At 38.1% G+C, this 22,544-nt stretch overlaps 1 protein-coding gene across 5 annotated transcripts in view; it reads right to left on the bottom strand.

The window, feature by feature from the left end:
- Positions 1 to 21,367, bottom strand: part of WDR11 (WD repeat domain 11) — a 29,717-nt gene extending 8,350 nt beyond the window's left edge. Inside the window, exons 1-19 of one of the 5 annotated variants that reach the window (XR_004307725.1) lie at positions 21,199 to 21,367; positions 20,950 to 21,061; positions 19,744 to 19,897; positions 18,850 to 19,023; positions 17,442 to 17,625; positions 16,477 to 16,642; positions 16,091 to 16,205; positions 15,655 to 15,850; positions 14,404 to 14,507; positions 13,818 to 13,997; positions 13,157 to 13,241; positions 7,931 to 8,037; positions 7,078 to 7,153; positions 6,148 to 6,256; positions 5,475 to 5,599; positions 4,990 to 5,137; positions 4,388 to 4,494; positions 3,782 to 3,896; positions 1,876 to 2,047 (exon numbers count right to left, since the gene is read on the bottom strand). Coding sequence is in view for 4 of the 5 variants with exons in the window: in XM_015867447.2 (XP_015722933.1) it covers positions 1,876 to 2,047; positions 3,782 to 3,896; positions 4,388 to 4,494; positions 4,990 to 5,137; positions 5,475 to 5,599; positions 6,148 to 6,256; positions 7,078 to 7,153; positions 7,931 to 8,037; positions 13,157 to 13,241; positions 13,818 to 13,997; positions 14,404 to 14,507; positions 15,655 to 15,850; positions 16,091 to 16,205; positions 16,477 to 16,642; positions 17,442 to 17,625; positions 18,850 to 19,023; positions 19,744 to 19,897; positions 20,950 to 21,061; positions 21,199 to 21,284 (2,515 nt within the window). In the remaining variant the exon portion in view is untranslated. The remainder of the gene's footprint in view (positions 1 to 1,875; positions 2,048 to 3,781; positions 3,897 to 4,387; positions 4,495 to 4,989; positions 5,138 to 5,474; positions 5,600 to 6,147; positions 6,257 to 7,077; positions 7,154 to 7,930; positions 8,038 to 13,156; positions 13,242 to 13,817; positions 13,998 to 14,403; positions 14,508 to 15,654; positions 15,851 to 16,090; positions 16,206 to 16,476; positions 16,643 to 17,441; positions 17,626 to 18,849; positions 19,024 to 19,743; positions 19,898 to 20,949; positions 21,062 to 21,198) is intronic. The other 4 variants (XM_015867450.2, XM_015867451.2, XM_015867447.2 and 1 more) reach the window with 4 other exon arrangements.
- Positions 21,368 to 22,544: the final 1,177 nt, after the last annotated feature.

The raw sequence follows: 22,544 nt of genomic DNA, 5'->3' as shown, positions 1-22,544 counted from the left end.
GATGTTTTTCCCCAAACACTCCACACAATCATTTCCCACATCGCTGTTCACTGTGTTATTTTGTTGTTGTTTTTTTTTCTATGAGCATCATAATCAGAATCTATTGACTTTAAGGAGATTAATGAGCCAAGGCAGGACTGACAAAAAAAAAGTATCACAACAATAGCAGTTATTTATAACAGCAGAAAAAAAGGAAAAACTCCTCATATACTTCAGAAGTTCAATAATAAGGCATTTTAATTATTTCCAGATTTGAAAGCTCTAGGGAACCAGTGCAGATGGGTCTGAGCTACAAGTGAAACAGTAAAAACACAAAGGTGAAGGTGGTTAATGAAATCTCTCACAATCTATCCTTTCTTTCTCTAAAGAGAGAGATTCTTAAGACCTCCAAGACATTATGAAATTATCCTCATAACCCCCCACCTCTTGTTCTGGGCTCAAGATCACACACATAGGCCATACCCACACTCCTTTTCTATAGGGCACTGTGAGCGTCAGGAAATAAAACCTTTCTGCACAGCTGCCTATGGAAAGAGTGGGACTTGGTTAACTATTTTATCCATGAATAGTATCAGTTTGCTATTAGTAATGTTTCACGGTAAGACCAACTTGTGGTTCAATCTCCTTTTCCTCTGAGGATGCTCCTGTGCTGTGTGACTCCCTGCAGAGCAGACTGGCCTCACCTTGAAAAAAGTCCTCAGGAGGTCGTATGCACATCATTCTCCTGTGATAAGTGATCAAAACTTACCATTCAGCTATACTTTAAACCATACTTCATACTGGGAAACAACCTTCTCTGATAAATCGTATTTCAAAATCCAGAAGAATTGCTTTGAATGTATTTTTCTTTATTATTTTTTCCAATTAGAAAACATTCTTTGATATATGAAATTGAAGAACATCTACCTGCATTAAGCAGTCGCTGGCAGGCAGGCCATTCTAAGTCTTGCAATATATGAACTTCTGAGGATTTTGTTTTTCTAGTTACAATGAAAATAAGGCTAAATGCCTAGCTACAGTGAGATTAAAGAGAATTGATTTTTGATGTCCGAGAAACAACATGCCATTAGGCCAAATTGCTTGTTTGACAGCTGAAATACAAAGAGTTTATTTTAATCAAAGTAACCTAAATGGTTGCCAGCTTACAAAACAACACTGATCCTTTTAAGCCTCCGGGTGAAGAAACTTAATATGAAGCAAAAGAAAGCAGAATGTATTATTCACATGAAGACTCTGTGCAAATGTACTCAATCACGAATACAGCTCTGTGTTACAACTGCCAGTGTGGACTGTCATAAGGAAAACAAAGGATGTCAACTGACAGGGCTGTCAGTCCAGCAAGGTTCCTTAGTTAAAGGTTTGTCAGCACCTTACCAGTAAGGAACCATAATGTACTGAATCATGACAGGGACTTGGTTTTAATTTTCATTTGAAGTTTCCCAGATCAATAAAAGAATCGTGCACACAGAGGAATCTTTTAAGTAGTACCACTTATGTATCTTTACAAACAAAATGTGTAATTGAACCGATTACTTACCAGTTTCAATCTGATTTTTTAGATGAAAATTAACACAGATTCTAATAAAAATATTTATGAAGTACAGTAGTAATCTACAGGAAGCATTACTAATTCTGGACAGCGACTCACTGCACTCAACTGATTCCTAATTTAAAAACAGGATTCTCTAACTCAGAGTTTTCTGTGTTTGCCATTTATCTGCATGGTTTGATTCATTTTAGTTTCAACTGTGAAAAACGGTACCTAATCATCCACATACGACAATTTTATTTTCTACTAAAGCTGTTGAACATTTTCAGTGTTCTCTTTCAAAATGAAATATCTTGCAGTGAATAGCAAAATAGAAATCAACCTACCTAATAAGTCTTGTTCATCCATTCTAAAACACGCTGGTTTCATGGACATCTCCAGAACTCTAATGCACCCATCATCTGATGCCAGGATCACTTTGTCTGAAGTGCACCAGTCTACATCCAGGATTCGGTAATTCACATTTCTTCCGCTTCTTAAACTGCTCACCATCTGTACCTTGAAAAGTTGAGATATTTTTCACTTTTAGTAGGATCTCCATCATACAGCGTAAGACTCTGTCACATGCCCATGAGGCATGCCACAAGATTTGCAATAAAATGTGAAGTTGGTCGTAAATCATTTCAATCTCGGTCTCCTCTGGAGAGTTGGAAATGCTCAAATCTTTAAGTAAGGCACTTAGTTGCCCCAAAACAATATTTTTTTCCTCAACCAGTAACTAAGAAAAAATTCTCTTTGAACACAGCTGCATAACTCCCCTTTTGTTATCTTTCCCATAATAAAAATTCCATGGCAAATTGGGAAAATCCTTTGTTGACTCCAATCCTTTGCTTCTGCTTTGATGCCTTTATGCTAGATTAACTCATGCTCTTTCATGAACTTTCTCAATAAACACCAAACTTGCCTAGAAATATATTTAAGCATAATATTAATGTAGTATTATGGGAGCGTGATAATTAACTGTTCACAAAAAAACCAAAGCACCACAACACCTGAGATACATTTGTAACTTACTGACCGATGTTTTTAAGCACTGATCAGTAGTCAGACATTTCACAACCCTTCTGTAATACCACTAACGTTACAATTGCAAATATAGGGACATACGAGCAAAGCCTCCACTGCAACCAGCATTCTGCTGTTTCCCTTCATTTATTTTAGAGTCCAACATGAAGTTGTATGCCACATTGCTTTTGTCCATTCTAGAACATGAGTACTGTTACCACTGAGGGAATTAAGAAAGAAATGTAGAAATATTGGCTAATTGGTTGTAGGTAAAGGTGAAGTCTAAGGACAGGACTATAAAGCTACATTATCAGATATTCTGGAACAATTTCACCTGAAAGTGAATCCATTTTAAATGCTTTTATGTAGGAAACTCCTCTTGTCCTAAGAAATCAGGAGTAAACCTACAGGAAGAGTATTCCACTGCATCAAAACTTTTCAAATGGTCTTAAAAAGGAGATTTGAGTGTTAATTAATATTTGACTCTGCCCACATCATTCGGTTGTTGATCATATCTGCTGGCCAACTCTAATTATCAGTGAAGACTTTCCTTTTACTCAAATTCATTCTCAATTAAGAACTTGCGCTCACTACGAAGTAAATGGAAAGCAAATAAAATTCTTGTTTGGTGCCCTAAACTTACCCCAGGGGTATAAGTTAAAATGTTAAATTATGCTTCCTTCCCCATGGTAACAGTAATCCCCCACTAGACCTAAGAAGAGAACTCAAGAAGATTCCTGAACCTTATTTTGTTAGTATAGAATAGGATGAGAAGCTAGACAGTGTTAATTAACAACTGCCTGAATTTCTGGTATTCCCCAACAATTAAAGAAATTAAATCCATGCACTGAAGAATACGTATCCTTTTATATACACAGAAAGTTGGAAAGCTTTAATAATGATACTCTATTATCCAAAGGTTAAAACTTTGAAATTGAGACCTTCCTCTGAAATCTTGAAAGTCTGCCTCAAAAACATTACAAGAGAATAACAAGAACATCTCAGAGATGTTGTCAGCTTGTGAGTGAAGGGTACTTCTCAGCTGATGACAGCGTAGAAAGGGTTTACAGGAACTAAAAACCCACTGAGAAAAGCCATACAATTTTAGCATACAACTGTCAGCAAGATATCACAAATAGGTAAAACTTAATCTTTGACTTTTCCTGATTTTCAGAAGCAACCTGTATTTTGCAAAGAAAGACATAACAAAACACAACCGATATTTACCTCTTTTGAATCCCAAACTTCTGCTCCATCATTGTACATAGCAATAAGTTTTTGATTTCCTTTCCCTGGGGCAAAACGTATCTTTTTCACCCAGCTTCGGTGCGTAGGAATCCCCCTAAGAACAGCATAGCACAAGAATTATCATCAGTCATGCTGGAGTTAACATAATGGATAGTTAAATCCCTTCTGTGAATATTACACATCATGGTATGGTACAGATTGAGAAGGAACTGAGGAGAACAATCCATATAAATACAACAGGTACATTGGGCTATCCAAAATATCATGAAAGTAAAAAGGTAGCTGTTTGTTTCAGGCATTTAACAATACCTAACATTTTGAGAAGCCACTGCACATTTAACATGAGAATATGTAGCTAAATGAAATGTTTGATAAAACATTAATTCATCTGAAAACACAAAAAATATAATGTAGAAAATTGTACTGCAGTAGGCATATTCTGAAATTGCATATTGAAATACTTCTGTTTTTCCCCTCAAATACCAGAGATGACCTCCTACAGTGAAGAGCAAACATGAGGGACTAATGTCATTCTATTCTAACACTCATTATCACAAGCTTACCAGACAACATCTGCATTCATACCTGGATACTCTGGCTTTCAAATCCCAGAAGTTTAAGTTTCCATCAACATCTCCAAGAACCAGGGTATCCCCTTTCCAGGCAATACATGTAATGCTACCCATACTTCCCTGGAAATATTTCAAAAGAAGAATAAAATCTTACAGTAAGTAGAGCCAAACAGGAAAAAGCAGAAGATTTAGTATTAGTAAAATTAGTAAGATTTTAGTATTTAATTACAAATAATTACATAAAATTAATAAAACAAATGCTACCCAGATAAAAACTGAAAGAATTCTATTCAAGATCAGTGATCCTCATGGGAAATTCTGGATTTAAAACAGTAGAAATCAGCTCTCTATCTCTTGTCACAACAAAATGCCAACGTGGCTGTCCTCAATTATTAAACACAATACTAGCATATGCTAAAACAAAAAAACAAAAATAAAGCAATTTGTATTTGTAGGAATCAAAAGAAGAATTAAAAGGAAATGAAGTTTCTCCAACTTGATAGCTCTCTGCTTCATTTTATGCAGATCAGATGTAATAAATCAGTAAATACATTCATAAACTTTTCCATAGCTTTGGGATAGTATCTAAACATTACACAAGAGATTGAAACTTACATCAGGAGGAATTCTTGCACTATCTTTCACTGAGTTTCCTTCTACTGTGAGATGATAGACCTGCCCATCAGTATCTGTAAACACAAAGTGCTCCCTCGCAGAAATGTTCTGGCTCAGCTCAGACTTACTTTCAGCTTCCTGTAACAAACTTGGAAAAGAACACAATGAGGCAGAAGTCTTTGTTTCTTGAAAACAGAATAGCAACAATTAACTTATTTATACACTCCTGGAAAAGTTCAGGGGGCAAAAGAAGAACTTTAAGAATGATGCAACTAATGGTCTGCAACAGACACTAGTTCCACTTGGTACAGACTTTCTCATTCTGCAGTAAATCAGAGATTGATGCCTAAAAGTTAAGAGTGGCACAGAAAGTTGTTTTGCCTGGTATGTACAATCAACATGAAAATATGCTGTTTTTTAGAACAACAGCATACAGGGAAATTAACAACTGACAAATCAAAGCACTAAATCTGAATCACAAATACCTGATAACAGAAGATTCAACGCTGCTAACTTCAGTATCTGATGCAACTGTCTGCCGGGCCATGGCTTCACGGGCTGCAAGCTGCTTCTTCCTCAGGCTTTTCAGGTTATGAGAAGGTGACCACTCCTGAAAAAAAAATCGTTTAATAAAAATGGAATATACATATCACAGAATTATAGAACCGCTTGAGTTGGAATGGACCTTTAAGGATCACTTGTTCCAAAGCCTCTGCAATGACTGCGACACCTCCAGTTAGATGAAGGTTGCTCACACCCCCATCTAGCCCATACTCAAACATCTCCAGGGATGGGCCATCCACCACCTCCCTGGGCAGCCTGTTCCAGTGCTTCACTATCCCTACTGTCAATCATTTTTATGCTTCCTCCAGAACTTACATTCTGTTAATTATAATGGTTTCAGTGAAGATTGCTTTCTCTGACACATTCCCTGACACATTCCCTCATCACCCAAAAGTCAGACCTAGTATCTAGGAAGTATCTCCTTTTTTTCTTCCTCTATTTGGTAACAGATGGGAAAGAAAAGGAAAAATGGGGGAGAAAGCACTTGCATTTGTACTACAGATATAATAACACTCCAATGCAGAAACATTCATAGGTTTCCGCACTACCAACAAATTACATTTAACAAACAGTAAGGAAGATTCTATTCCTTACCAGAGCAGTCACTGCTGGAAAGTTTTTAGACATTTCTCTGAGCAGAGTACATGTTCTGACATCCCAGATTTCCAGTGGTTTGTCTTTAAATACTACAGCTAGATACTGCCTGAAACACAAAGCAATTTACTACATCAAAATATATAATTCCACTTTAAATTTAGCATTTCACTTCATATGTTTTCCACATCCATATTCCAAGAAGTGCTGATTTGAAAAGAAAGAAACAAAAAAACTCACCACACAACTAAAACTCAAAAACTAAGACAGAGAAGGGTAAATTAATTTGGTTCAAATCCCAATCCAAAGCTTGCAATTTCCTTGAGTTACTAAGGTGCTTAAGACTCAGAACTGAAGGCCTCCTTCAAGGCTAGAAGAATTACATACTTCTGTCAGGTTGGTGGCACTGTTCAGTTACTGTACAGGAGACAAAGGAAGGAATGCAGAGAAAGCAGCAGCCCCTCTAATTTAGCCACATTCATCCCAAGATGATGACTGCACAATCTATCAGAAAGTCCAGTGTGGATAGATTTATTTCTCTGCTCCAGACACATGGCACTTCCCTAATCCAGTGATAAATGAACATAAAATCCTCTTACATCAAACCACCTGTCAGTCATGTCTTCAGATCTTTCATCTGTGCAGCTCATTTAGGAAAACACTTTCAATCTTCCACTTTTCACACACTGCATGAAAATGCAGACAGGTTCTGTAGCTTTATGTACTCCTCTAAGCTTCATTAATCTCTATTCAAATAAACTACACTTTTTTTTTCTCACTCAACTTTTTGTAGTCTCTTCATTTAAGCTCAACACTGTTCTTAAATATTAAGTTATCAGCAAGACTATCATATGGCTGAATGTTTAAATTCTCTTGTGAGGATCCCCACACAATCTAGTTACTAACTTTAGAAAGGTCATAATTACTCACTTCAAATGAGACACCTTTATCATTTCAATAGCTGGTTCATCATTGCCTCTCTCCCCACGAAATGGAATGCTCCTGCCTGGAACACAACAATGATACAATGAACACAAAAATTACCATGACGGGTGGAAAGGAGAAACACTTAACCACACTGACCTAGAACATCTCCAAGTGACCTTCACAACTGATATTACTCCAGTCATTGTTATACTACATCTCAAAATCTGAATGTACATTCTACTGTGTATCACAATCCATTACTTGCTTCTGGAGCACAACAACTGAAACTGATGCACCTCTTCTCTTTTGATTTAAACAAACAAACTTTTTATTTAATTTTACTTATTTTAAACCCTTCCAATCCTTTATAGAATTATCCTATGTTATCATTTAATTACTACAATACCAATTCTACATTCATACACATCTGTGTATTTTATCTGTAAGCACCAGTGTTGTACAACGCAGAAACTCAAAGACAAAAACAAGAGACTATTAAACTCAGAAGAATAACCTGTAACAATGGGTTTAGGCTCTGCCAAAACATACTTGGAAATACAAACCCTTTTTCAACAAGCTCCACCACTAACAATCATGTTGTATGGATTCTCCTAAGACACACATGCTTTTAGTTAAAGCCACAGGAATCTCTACAAAGGTACTGTTTCAAGTCTGGCTGTAGAACACCAATTGGAACATCATGTGGTTTTCACAAGGAAGAGCAGAATCAGTTATATTCCTCTTTCTTTATTTTTTTCTTCTGTTGTCACAACAAAATAAAGTAGTAACAAGTTTTATTTGTGACTCCTCAGCAAATCTAACAGCCTCTTGTACAGATGCTTCAGGAAACACCAACCTGTTGGCAGGTCCACCAGCTGCAGCTCATTCCTTACCAGCCCTAAGTTGTTAGGTGTTGACGTGGCAAAGGAAATAAAACCAGACAAGCTGATCCATTCTATTCCCCTACAATCAGAAGGGAGAGCATGGAGTACATTAATCACAGTACTCAAATGGACAGAAGAGACAGTACTTATTCTCATGCATATTCTTAAAGTTTGAAAGCAGCACAGAGGTAATTTTCTATGTTTTATGGAAATACTATACTTGAGCATAGAAAGAAGTTAAGCATTTACAACTATGATATAAATACAAAAATAAAGTTACTTGTTTAAGTTAAAAACAATGCCTTTCTTTAGGACAATGCTGGGAATAAGGTTCTTGGGTTAAACTAAAATTTCAGTCAGGACCACAGGTAATTTTTATGGAAAAATCCCTCATGTACTCAGCACTGAAACAGATTACCAAATCATAGACTCATAGAATGGCCTGGGTTGAAAAGGACCACAACGCTCATCTGTTTTCAACCCCTACTATGTGCAGGGTCACCAACCACCAGACCAGGCTGCCCAGACCCACATCCAGCCTGGCTTTGAATGCCTCCAGAGATGGGGCATCCACAGCCTCCTTGGTTATTCCCACTGGAACAGGTTGCCCATCAAGTAACTCAGATTTTTAAGCACAGAAAAAGGGAGAAATAATCACAGACAGGAGAGTGAGGAGACAGGTATCTTGCTATCTAAAAATGCAAAAACAGAAGTGACAAAACAAGGGAGGCCCTGAACACATTTCACGAGGTATCAGAAATGAACTCACAGTCCAAATTATTTTATCTGCCCCTTTAGATCCTGCAAAGGCAGCCACAAACCAAAATACCTCAAGTGTCACAAGGATGTAAAGTTACAATGCATGTAACAGTATCAGCACCTTTGGGCTTGGCAAGTTCTTGAGATACCCTACAGACCACAACAAGATGTAGAGGGAGGTGGTAGTGATGCCCCTCCAGAATCCCAATGCCCCAACCCTCCCCACTGCCTACATAGCGCTCTATCTATGAATTAAATCAAGAACTAATCTGAAAGAAAACAGACTGTTCTAAAATACCTGCCCCTAAGTTAATTTCAACAGGGATTAAAGGATTTAGGTTTTCCTCAAATCCTTCCAACACTGATTACTAAAAATTATCTCCAGGAGAGCTCAGTCTTCTATTGCTTTATTTGTAACATCCACATCTGTCATAATAAATGATAAATATCTGTCTCACATGTATTCTTATCAATAAATCCAATTTACATTGCATTGAGACCAAGTTTCCTAAACACAATTTAGATCAGGAAAAGCAAAAAGTATTCCCATAAGATTTTATGCACATAAGCTATAGCCATATTTATCTTTCTTTTCTTCCTAATTCAAACTATTTAAATAAAAAAAAAATAAAAATATAAAAAGGGAAGCATTGCTTCCAAGTCTTCAAGAAAAGCTTAACAATTCAGAATCCAGTCTTTTTCCCACCAGGACTAACAAAAGTTTAACCAGAAGCTTCAATCATCATGAGAAATACACAATTATTAAGCAAAACACTACAAGAAAGACTGAACAGAAATCTATGATTGCAATAATGTTTCCCATTTCAAGTCTCCAAATAGTCCTGAATACAGGAGGTATTCTGAAATGGAAGGAACATTAATTCTGACACCTTGGCAATCTTTATCTATTATTCCACCATGCTTTTTCTGGGAAAAGCACAGAATACTCTCAATGCATTGTTATTGACAACAGTTATTCACCATTCTCACTCAGAGACCTGAGTCATCTTCTGCCCCTCACTCATCTGCTCAGATTGAACACCAGAAGTCCTTTTGTTTGCTGCCAGCTGCCCATGTGTCAGTGCCAATAAAGATAACAGAATCCCAGGACACCCACCATCAAAAACCAACCTCAGCCAAGCTAACAGCTTGCACCTGAAACAATACAAACTTTTTGTCACTGTCATAGGTGTAAACTAAGAAATCTGAAGGAACTTATTCTCCAGACTGATGAAGACCATGGTTTATGTTTAAATGAAGGAAACAACTAATGCTTTCCCTATTGCAGTAATTTCATTTGCAAGATGTCTCCATAAGAGACAACTTCATCTCCTAGAACTACAGGTTACGTTCGTCTGCAATCTGTTTCTCAGAAGGGATCTACTCTTTTAAAATGTAAAATGGAGATATTCTGGACATGCAACTTATTTAAGTTACTTCTGGTGTAAAATTTGTTCTGATGAATGGTTTCACTGCAGACAAATTATAGAGTAGACTAAAATGGATAAAGAAACAAATGACATTTTCTAGTAGAGAAAGAATTGCTTTGACCTTACGACAAGGCAGCTGTTAGTTCAATTAACTATAAAAAAATAGGAGATAGACAAATGTTTCGTAGCCCACTTGTTTCTTGAACCCATTTATACTTTTTGCTTTCCACAACCTGCCATAATGATGACTCTGGAATTCAGCTCTGGATCCAGAGATTTCATTGTATTGCCCGATGAGTGTTAAATGGCATAACAAAAACCACAGAAATAAATCTAGCACACCAACATTTGTATGGCAGAAGTGGAAAACATTTTATTCACCTTTCTCTGTGCAGGAATTATTACTTTTTTTTCTAGAAGGGGTGAAATGTTTCCTAAAGGAGAATGAGCATAAACTCAACTGTCAGAACTTGGATGTAACTCAGCAACCCTCAAGTTCTGCCTGCAAGCCATTCTATTTACAGCCAGTGGGGCTTTTTTATGTACACACTGAGCATATTTTCCTCTGCGCTGATGATGTACTATCATCAGCTATCTTACCTTAGACTAAATGTAAGTAAAGAGTTTTTACAGCACGGGTGGTGAGGAACTGGAACAGGTTGTCCACAGAGCTGGTAAATGCCCCATCCCTGAAGGTACACAAGAACAAACTGGACAGGCTCTGAGCACCTCACTGAGCTGTAGGTGTTCCTGTTCATTGCTGCTGGCCTTTAAGTGTCTCTTCCAACCCAAATGATTCTGTGACTCTACATCAATAACTTACAAAAAGAATTTAGATTGCTCAACTCAGAAAAAAATAAGAGTTCTAAGAATTAATATTGCTTTCGTCTTCACATTCCTTTTATCAGTAAAAAATATAACATTTCTCTGTATTGTAATGGAAGACTGAACTCACAACTTCCTCTGCATATGCTATGATCTCTGCTGTTTTTTGCTCACTAATGCTTCTAGCTCAGCCTGTTTGACCTATCATCTCTGTGGACTCTGAAGCATTTCTGCTTCCTCCTGCCCTGTATTCCTAAAAGAAAGCAAATTAAACTCAAAATGAAAACTAGTAACCCACACAGTTCCGGTGAAATGGCAAACTAAGAGTCATGAACAGAAATAAATACATTTAAAAATTAATCTGCCCGTGCCCAAATAATCTAGCTTGGAAGAAAGAAGCACTAAATCTCCACAAAGTGTAATAATTGTGAGCATCTAGAAAACTTACCTGCTGTTATTTTAGCACAACTGACATGTGAAGGAGGGCTGCCAATACAATGATCCTAAGTTTCATTACCTTTTCTTCGCATGCCACAAGGCACTGAGTTACAATTACAGGGCATTATCAGCTACACACTAAAATGGTGCTCCCTGAAGGTGTGTTTTCAGTTAAAACTGACATAGAGGCATTATGCAAATTATCTGCATTTTAGAAGTAAAGTAAGAATTCCCACTGAAAGAAAAACTGTTACACTCCATGAATACTAATTTAACATAACCACGGTGCCTTTTTCCTATGCTGCTTAAAGCGCTCCAGGGAACTTCTGAAGATTATGTAGAAAGTCACTCTTGCCATTAAGGGCTGGATTGAGAAACTAAAATAAATATTTAAAAGATTTAATGACTGAGCTTTGAACAAAACTCACAATCACTTTGTGTTCTAAAAATACCACCTGGGTGAGGACAACTCCTAGGAAAGGCAATGCATTCTCAGAGCTTCTTAAACACTGCAGAAATTTTGCAATGTGGAAGGCACCTACTAACAATACTTCCAGTAACACGTGAAACTGACATGAACTGGAAGGAAAAGAAATATCTTCTCCAAGCTGCCTCTCCAATTTTTATTACTATTTTTTATTAATCTGTGAAGCATTCGTAGTGGTTTTAATTTTGAATTCTAGAAGCTATAGTGGAAAAAGAAACCAACCCAGCATCTCCCCAGGTTACATAACAGAATATAAAATTAAATTTTTCTAAGTATTCTTCATGGTGTTAAACAAACCAAAACAACCCACCAAAAACACTCAAATGGATTAGAATAGAAAGAGGAAGTCTATTTTTGAAGTGTCTGCTAATCACACCACAAATGCAAGTATGCACGTGTGATTTTGGTGGTAGATTCTAAGCAGTTTTAGGGAATGAGCTTTCTTAGATGTAGCTATTCTCAAACACCACTACTCTTCTTCTCTTTTTGTAGAATGAACAGTAGGAAGACCTCAGCCTCTAGAAGGCTTCAACTCTGACATAAATATTTTATTATATTTTTACTTTATTAATATTGTTACTAAACTATTTTACTTCCCAAGGTTAATCCTGTCTGGTAATACACACCTGGTCAGCACCATACTGAATATTTTTGCAATTTGTTTCACAAATAGTTATTTCATTGTGTACACACAAGCACCACGTGCAACAGGTTTCAAAATGACTCCATTTCTTATTTAGGATAGCTAAATCCTGAAGACTACATCCAGGACTCAAAGACTTTGTATGATTTTTAAATATAAAATTATTTGGACTTCAGTTAGGTCTAGGACTGTGTTAACAACAACTTCACAAGTGAGCAGAGGAAATAAATCATGATGCACAGAACAGAATTATTTCAAAGGACACAGCGTGCTAGTCAGGACTATAAATAAGACACTGAAACAGTTTCTCGTGCTAAAAAGACATCTTCGTACCAGAATGTGGTAAAGAAATGAGAAGTAGCTGACACACACACTACATCAGAAGGAACAGGAAAAAAAAAATAAAATCAATTTATAGTTCAGTGGATTTTTCACTCTAATCTCAACACTGTGTTACTGCTTATGTGAAGAAAAGATACTGTTCAGTCAGACTGCTCAACAGGCAGTTATTTGGGTGTCATTAACAACAAAACAAGACACTACACATTGCTCTGAACATATTAGACGTTTTAACTTTTGGCTCCCTGAAGGATTACACTAGGAATTAAACTCTTACTTGACTTCACAGGAATGGATGCTCAACTCTTTGTGTAATAGCCCACTTGTAAGATGAAACACCAGGACAGAGCCGTTACTTGTACCTATAAAAATGATTTAATAAAATAAATCATGGAATATTCAGACCTGTTTTATTTTTCTATTCTATACTTGAGTGAAAATGCAGGATTTACAGGCAGGATTTACAGCTATTTCTCCTTTCTTCCACTTTTAACTACTGTACTTTACCAAGTTTAGAAAAGGTATTTTGATTTCTAGCTCTCAAACCTTAGATCTTATACCCTCCAAGATTCTCTGCAGCCAGCCAAATCAGTCTGAGTAAAGACATTTTCCTGAACCTATCTGTAGAGCCTATGGAAAGCCTGTTGATTCTTCTTGCATTTTCACAAGGTACCTAGATGCAGGGAAACAAGAAGTTTTTTTTTTTGTTTGCTTGTTTTGATGACTCAAGATGAGTAAATGCCTTAAGGAAGAATATTAACTGCTAATCATCAATAATCTCAGGTGACAATCCATGCACAGATTTTACCAAATCATTAAAATATATCCACTTTTCTCATCCCTGAAATAATGATATTTTGGTAACACATAACTGTATTTGTATTTAATCAAGAATCCATAATTTGCAGAGTAACCAATAAACCAATTGAGATACTTACCAACAGCAAGGAGTGGCTCATACTGTTTAATGTTTTTTGTTGTAAGAGGTGGGCACATGCGGATAGCAAATGGAGGCAAAGGAAGCCCTGAAAGAAGTCCAGTCAGCAGGAATTTGAGATGAACTTCCTGCAGAAAAGAACTTTTCAATTGTTCTTCTCCACCAACTGTGCCTTGCCCTGCTAAGAATTAAAGATTTTGTCAGTATTCAATTTTCATCTGAGATTACAGAAAGAAATCACACAGGAGTTTATAAAAGAAAAACTACAAATAATCGTACAAGCTACCAAAACTTATTTGAAGAGGCATTTCTTCTTGTTGAACTTGGTAAGATAAGACTAGCTAAATCCCATTTCAAATTACATTGCTTTCTTAGTGTAAGTGAACTTTGAACGTTGGTCTTCAACATCATAACCTCAAAATCATTAATCTTTTCTAACAGATATGTACTATATTTCTTTTCTTTCAGAATTACTACTTAATTTACCCACAAAATAATTCTAATATATGCAATCTTAAACTAAAATGTACAGTGATTCAAAAATCCTAGAAATCAGTATCAGTAATATTAGTGGAAAATACTCTTACCTATCATGTTGTCTAATGAGAGGTCGGGCAGTTTATTTTGGAATGCCCCTACAGGAATTCCACAAAATGAGACCGGGGAATACAAAGGTGATGGACTTGAACTGCTGTAAAAGAAATGAAAACAAACTCCTGATGCAAACTGGACCACTTGTTGACCCAAGTTCTTGGTTTTTCTTTCTCCACAGGCTGCTCTCTCACTTATTGCTTGCAGAATACGTTTACAAGATTACACCCAACGCTTACCAGCAGATGACGTAAACAGAAATATATACATCTTAAATTCATGTATCTTTTGCTCTGAAGTGTACCTAATGACTCAATGGAGGCTTTTCAGTGCATTAGAGTAACGCTAAAGGAATGCCCTTCATGTAAACAAAAGAAGCACAACCACCTTTGTATACACAAAGCTGCAACAAAACCATGAGCTAATGGAGGTAGGCTCCTTAAGCACCCCTTAAAGAGTCTCTGTCAACTAGAAATATGGACTATTGTTCAATATAATCACTGAGCCAGATTCCTCTAGGTTCAGTGCTTCTTATAACATTATATAACATTCGTCTGGGATATATAGCCATGACAAAAATCAATGCTCTAGAAACGAGCCTAGGAATCCAATAAATACATCCCAGCAACACAAAGATCCTATACAGCAATGCTGGTTATGTACCATGGTGAATCCATCTAATAGTATTTTTAGGAATGAGAAGACAAAAATGCTGCAACAAAAGAAAATGTTAAAAATCAAGTATTTCCGACATTTAGAAGTATACTAAGTATTTTGTTTTAATGGCAATAATTTATTTATTTTATCCAATGATGTATTAAAAGTTTAATGGAACAGAATAAATTTGTTGTACTGAATGTTTGAGAGGCAGCTTAGACTTGAAACTGTAAAGGCTTCATATATAATATTATTAATTGTTTACACAGGCATATTCAAACCACCTACTGCGCACTCACACTGCTTTGTGTCAAACTGACAAATAGCAATTATTGAAATTAAGGGCTCCAATCCTGAGGAAAATGATACAGTCTGCAGAAAGCCAGATTATAAGAAAACATTCCCCTGAAATAATGTGAATATTCATTCCTACCTTTTGTTTCCTTATTCCAAATATTTCCCTCATCCTTTCATTCATACGCGTGTATCACATGCCACACACAGAAGCACACCATACTTTCAGAATGCAATTAAATATCACTTGAAAACATATCAGATGGAAACTCTGATAAGAAAAACAAAGCCATTACCTGTTACGTAGATTTCTGCTGGCAATACTGGATTTTAACTCCCAGATCATTACCCTGCCATCACTAACAATGAGAGCTGCAGAATTCTCATTCACTGGGCAGCACACCATACTGAATGGCCGAACTGTTTTTGTTACTCTAATTGCATCACATTGACTTCTTAAATCATAAACCAGCTCCTGAACTGGATCTGGATCTGTAACATCAACACGCCACAACAACAAGCAATTAGAGCAAAACCTACAAACATCCACAAAGCAATACAAAACAAAAAACAATTTTTGGTAGAACAGAGTATAAATTTATCAAAGACAAAGAACACTATAAAAGTTGTAATTCACCACTCTGCACAAGGCACGTTGGTTGACACTAGTGCTAAAGTACTGAATAAAACACCTCAAAGTTGATTTCTGGCCATTTCTGACACATAACTTACCTGGCTCTTCATTTGGAATTCCAGTTGCAGAGCAGTTAGATCTGCGAACTCTTAAAGTTATACAACCATTTTCATGTAGGCAAAATAAGCCATCACGCTGAAAACAAGGAATTACCTACGTGAAGAGAACATATTACATAGGGTTAAGAAAATTTTGCTTTGCAAAAAATGCTTGCAACTGAACATTAAACTCAGAATGAATGTGCAAATCACCAAAAAATGACCACTAAGTCATCATTTCAGTGGTACAGAGGATGCTTCTCCTGATGAATTAATTTCTTTTCATTCCCTAGCATTAATCAAAATGCAACAAACAGTAGGTCACGAACTCATAAATCATCTTAATAATCCATTACAATGAAAGAAACCAATCCAATTGTCATTACCTGTAGGAAAGGCACACCTGTTCTTTCAATTGCAATCACACCCACTGTCTGATTCACTTCCAAGTCAAGAATCAGAATTTCTCTGGGATAGAGTAACAACATGTAGTTTCTTTTGGAAGGCAAGTAGGATAACTGAAGGCAGTCATTGAGTGTCACTGATTCAGCACTGGAAAACATGAAAAATAAACCGAGTGACCCAGACAATAAAAGCAACATTCTTCAAGACAGGTATATAAAATAAAATGAATTGCATGTAAATGTCACGCTGAAGAAAATTATTCTTACACTGTGTTCAGTTCGGACATGTTCTTAACTGATTTAATGTCCTTTTTAAAGGTTTTCTGTTTGTTTGTTTTAATCATATCTACCATACATTAAACCCCCATTATCAGCTTCTTGAATCTTATTCCTGTCTCCAGGACTATAAGCAACCTTGTGTTTGTAGTCATTTTCCCACTCCCCTTCTCCTAATCTAATAAAATCAATGACAGGCAGAACTTTCATCCAGAGCTCAGGGGTGTCAAGGGAGAACATCATCCAACCTTCCTTAGAGGCTGTATTTGCTTTACATGGCAATAAGTGATTTTCGAAAAGGCGTGACTAAAAAAGTAAATAAATCACACAGTCCAGATATTATGTGAAAAATATTACATTAAAAGGAAAGCTGTAACTAAAATGAGGGACCATTTTTTGAAAGGGGGAATCAACTGAATCTCAACTAAAAAAAGCAAAGCTGAATAAGCATGAATTAAAAGAAACCAGAGACTTTCCCCACAAATGCATCTTACTTGAAAGCCATGAAGACATAAAAATTATGACCAGTTTACATACCCCACAGTACATGTATTTTTTAAAATATTTAATTAGATTTAGTTAATTAAATTATATTAAATCTAGTAGTAATCTAACACTACTTACAGAACACATAGGCATTAAAAAAAAACAGTATCCACAAAGAAATCTACCTTGGCTTTTCATTACTGATTAAGATTTTTACTTTATCAAGGGCCTTCTTGGCTCCTGTAGTAGCAGCCAGCCTATGGGAAGGACTGGAATGGGGACTGGAGATGTAAACCTTCTTCCCTGAGCTGGCAGGAGCTTTGGAAGGAGAGAAGTCTGAGATGAACACTATTCCTTCACTGGTAAGCACTGTGTGGGGAAAAAACAATTATCACCAAATGCAATCTGCAATTCCGTTATGGCATTTTACTTCAATAAGATTTTGGTGGAGATAAATGATAATAGCCTTACTAATGTATTAACATTAATGTATTAACAAGTTAGTATTAAAAACACAACCCTGCACGGATTAATGGTAGAAAATCCTTATTTGTCACTCCATATTTGTTCAGTATAGTTATTCTCTGTCATCAGCTGCTGTTTGTTAAGCTTCACAATGCCAATAGAAAGCAGAGTTGCCCACGCTGGCTGTATAACCATTTTATCTTCGCATGCAGCACACTGCTCAAAGAACCATTAACGCACGCTATTTGTGTGGCGGGATAAAGATTCAGCTAAACCGTAAAGATGTAGCTAAGATTTTACTACATGTTTATACCCCAAAGCTCTTTTTCTGTGTTGAACAGTATGACAGATAGAAAAAGAAACCTCAGCTAGAAAGCCTGGAAACTGCAATTTGTCTCTTAATATATCAGGAGTGATAAAGACAAGCTAAAAATAGTGACTCTTTATCTTAGTTTCTTTCCACTAAAACCTGAATTAGCAGACACTACAACCCCCTTATCATTTGAGTTGTTTCTGAAACTGATGCTCACATTCTTCCTCTAACAAAAGCTTCTGTTGAAGATACCATCTAGTTCAGGTCTGCTGTTATCTCACTGGATCCTCTCTCAGCATCCAATTATTTCATAGCCTCTTATATCAGTTCAACAGGGATCTCTACACCCAGCTTCCTCAGCTCTCTATCCACATTCAAGGTGCACTGCAACTTCTTTATGAAATCACAAAGGTTTCTTTTCAGATCTCTAACTTGTGTTTTCCACTCACGTGCACTTTTACTCTCCCAATTAGGATTTTTTTAGACAGTCTCATAGAGGCCAAAGACTCCCCTGTCTTTGTTTAGAGACTTCTTCCTGGCATTAATATCATAATCCCATCTAAACCATTACTTCAATCTCAATACCTCTACTTAGACATTTTGGTCTCATGTTTTTGCAGGTCACACCTGCCAACCTCCTTTCTACATTACATAGAGCATACCTTTTTTACCCTCCCTTATATCTCCCCACCAATTTGAACCAATGATACTATAACACAGGTATCTGCAATTCTTGACACAATCATATTGGTTTTTTGCTAGTTCCAATTAACTAAAATTACAACTGTCTTATTATTTTATACACACAAACTTACATGCTAAGTGGGATGGATCAAACGGGTCAAATGAAAAAGACAGAATATTTTCTGCATAACTTTTCTTCCAAAGTTTGGTGCCCGTGTCTGCATTCCACAGCACAATATAATTAGGTGGATGAACTGCAAGCAGCAAATCTCTAGAAGCATCTTGATTCCACAACCACTGCATGTCTGCCAAAAGAAAGAAGAGCCAGTAAACACCAAAAATGATTTTCAGAAAAATTTTCATCTATTTTAAAACAATTCATTTTCTGTAATACACTGTGAATGGCAACTTGTAACAAGATATACAGAAGTCTTCTGAGTGCGCCTTTCTCTGTGGGTTTATTGGTCACACCCTTCTATATTTATTAAGTGTATTAAGACTATTAACAGTATAGAAGTTAAATAAGCCCTAAAATAAAACAGTACTTCTGGGGCTGGGGAAGCATACCTGATTCATCTCCAAATCCAGAAAAGCCTTAACTGGTCCAGTACACACTTCCCAGTACAGCCAAGCCTGGTTCTACTAGCCGAGTTAGCTAAGCTAGGAATCAGGTTTTTCTGCCTGTCTGCTGACAGACAATGATGCTTCTTCATATTGACCACAGCATCTAAGAACTGTATTTGTATATCTGATTGTGCATTAGTGAGTTTCTTTTTAGACCTGAACTCAAGAATCCTGTTAAAGATTAACTGAAGAAAACATTTGGTTTCAGGTTCAATGCTAACACCACCCCACTGTCAATCTGATACGGTGTGTGGTTCTTTTCATTATGACTAATGTGGTTCTGTACAACACAGAGTGATGTTTCAGACTGAAATACACTGGCTGAACTGAGCCGAGGAGACGGACTTGTCCGTGCTACTCTGTAAAGCAACTTCCACTCAAACATCGTGAATTATCATTACCTTGTATAGGTTTTGCATGTTCTTGTATTTCACAACGAGCTGTTCCTGTTGCCACATCCCATACAATTATTTTACCAGTGACATCAGCAGAAGCTAAACGTAAAGAATACGGAGAGCCAATATTGTGATGGTAATTTTCTTTAGCCCATTTAACCTGAAGACAGAGATGAAAAGTGGTGAAATGAGGAAAACACAAACAACAGAGAAATCAAACTTGACATTTTTCAGACTGACTGTTTTGCTACTTGCTGCTGAGAGAGAAAGAAGACACTAAAGGAATAAATAATCTTAATACTATGCTAACAAGAATTTGCCTGCTACAAAACTGATGTTGCAGCTACCTTGATGTATGCTGTCCCAGTACCTGACGCAGAAAGGGTTCGGCCAAACACAACTCTTTCTGCAGATACCTTAAAGGTGATGCAGTAATACAGTTGCCACTGGGCACCATTAGCTGCAACGTGAATTAGATTTGTAACTGCACCCGGGGCACTGTGCTACTACCCCCGTAGGAGCTCTGCCCAAGAAGCCTGAAGCTGCTGAACACTGGGGTCTCCCCCACGTCCTCATGCAGCCCGTGCCAATGCCACATCATTCTGATAAGAAACTGCTCCTACCACACAACATGAACCTCCCCTGGCATAACAGAATCACAGAATGACCCGGGTTGGAAGGGACCTCAAGGATCATGTAGTTCCAACCCCCTGCCTGGCAGGGCCACCAAACATACACATTTACTAGATCATGTTGCCCAGGGCCCCGTCCAACCTGGCCTTGAACACCTCCAAGGACAGGGCATCCACAACCTCCCTGGGCAGCCTGTTCCAGGGCCTCACCACTCTCCTAGTGAAGAACTTCCCCCTAACACCCAACCTAAATCTTCCCTCTTTTAACTTAAAACCATTTCCCCGTGTCCTGCAGCTAACGTGCAGCTATCCCCTGTTGTCCTGTTGCTGTTACCTGGGAGCAGAGACCAACCCCTACCTCATCACAACCTCCTTGCAGAGATGTAGAGAGCAATAAGTTCTCCCCCGAGTCTCCTCCTTTCTCCAGGTTAAACCACCCCAGTTCCCTCAGCCGCTCCTTCAGATCCTTCACAGCTTCAATGCCATTCTTTGGGCACACTCCAGAGCCTCAGTGTGTTTCTCGCAGTGACAAGCCCAAAATTACATATGTTACAGTCTTATTAAACCACGCGTGTCTCACCTTGACAACATTGGCTTTGTGCCTTTCCAGAACCTGTAAGGTCTGGGCAGTATTGGCGTCCACCACCAGCACGAGGGAATGGCATCCGTATGCAATCAGCCCCTGCCAGCCCCTAGGAAAGCAAGTCCCATCACCAAACAGAGCAAGCAGCACTTCACATCAACACAGAGGCGGGTGTTTAGTACCGACATAAGGGATAAACACCCCCACACACCCCGGAACTCCACAGCCCAGCCCAGCCCCTCTCACCAATCCGCCGCCCCCCTGTTGGGAGCACTGAGGGCTCCCGTCAGTGTGCGTGCTGACAGCTTGATGTTCACTGTGAAGGGCTGCATGGCGAGGCAGGCAGGGCCGGGTCCACCCCGCGGCCCGCAGCCCACCGACCGCGGCAGGAAGCGCAGCGCAGCACCGCTCCGCCCCGGCCTCCGGTCCGTCCCCGCCGGGCTCCGCCGTGCCTCGAGAACCTTAGTTCCGCCCTGTTGGAGCTCTTCTCCTGGCCCTCAGGCGCAGGGCGAAGTGCTGCCAACCAGCAGTTACACCATTTCTCTCTCCCTAGCCTGGAGCAAAGCCTTGCTCTTTCCTCATAGCCATCCCCGTGAGCCCTCCATCCAGCTGTCCCAATAGAAGCACGCACCTGGTACCCCGAGGTGCTGTGCCCTCCCCAAAGTAACCCCAGCCCTGCTCTGGGCCTTCACTTGGTGATGGCATCTAGGCTGACCTACACCTGGGCAGGAGCAGTATTCTCCCCTTGTAAGGCCCCATCTGGAGTCCAAGCCAACTGCATAATCTTTAAGGTCACTTCCAATCCAAGTCATTCCCTGATTCTTATGATTCTACATCTATTTTCTAAGCCACAGCATTAATAAGAAGGCAATAACGCTGTAGCTCCAAGCAGGTTTCTTGAGTTGTGCTTGATGTATATTGTGGTTTTTAGGGGGAGTTATCTCTCTTCAAAATAGAGATCACTAATAATTGTATACTTGTTGTTTTTCATAATGAAAAAGATGCCACTAGATGGCCAAAGCTGGCACGATCATAATGCCAGCTTCATGTTTTTGCAGTGCTGGATGGTCGCTTTGCCACTGAAAGTGCTATTCCTCTTCCTTTTTTTTTTCCTCCTTTCTCTTTTTAATCACAATTCAATCTGTGCAAGCTGGAACTCAAGGAGCAACCTGCAGCTGGTGCCTTTTCCAACACTCTTCTAGAGAAACAGAAAAGTAGAATCATAGTACATCGCTGACCACCATTTTCAGATGAACTTTTATGTTTTATTTCTCAGAATCCTCTCATCCAAAAATGTCTCTGTTGGTGTTAAAGCAGATGAATCACTGTTGCTCCCAACATGTTGCTTCCCATGCAGCGGTCTTCTTTGTTTATCACAGTTTGAAGACAACATGATCTACAAATCCACTTTGAAGAATTGTTAGCAGTCATTAACCTCACTATTTTTAGTATTTTTTTCCTAGTTCTCATGATGTAGATAAGAATGAGAATCTGAGTGACTGTAAGAAAAAATAAAGCCTAATACTTCAGATAAAATAAATAACAAGACCTATGAGCTTTGGGCTCATGTCTCTAAATAATTATGCTGTGAG

This window comes from Coturnix japonica, chromosome 6, assembly GCF_001577835.2.
Source record: "Coturnix japonica isolate 7356 chromosome 6, Coturnix japonica 2.1, whole genome shotgun sequence".
Taxonomy (NCBI): domain Eukaryota; kingdom Metazoa; phylum Chordata; class Aves; order Galliformes; family Phasianidae; genus Coturnix; species Coturnix japonica.
This window is presented reverse-complemented; position numbering and strand designations above follow the sequence as displayed.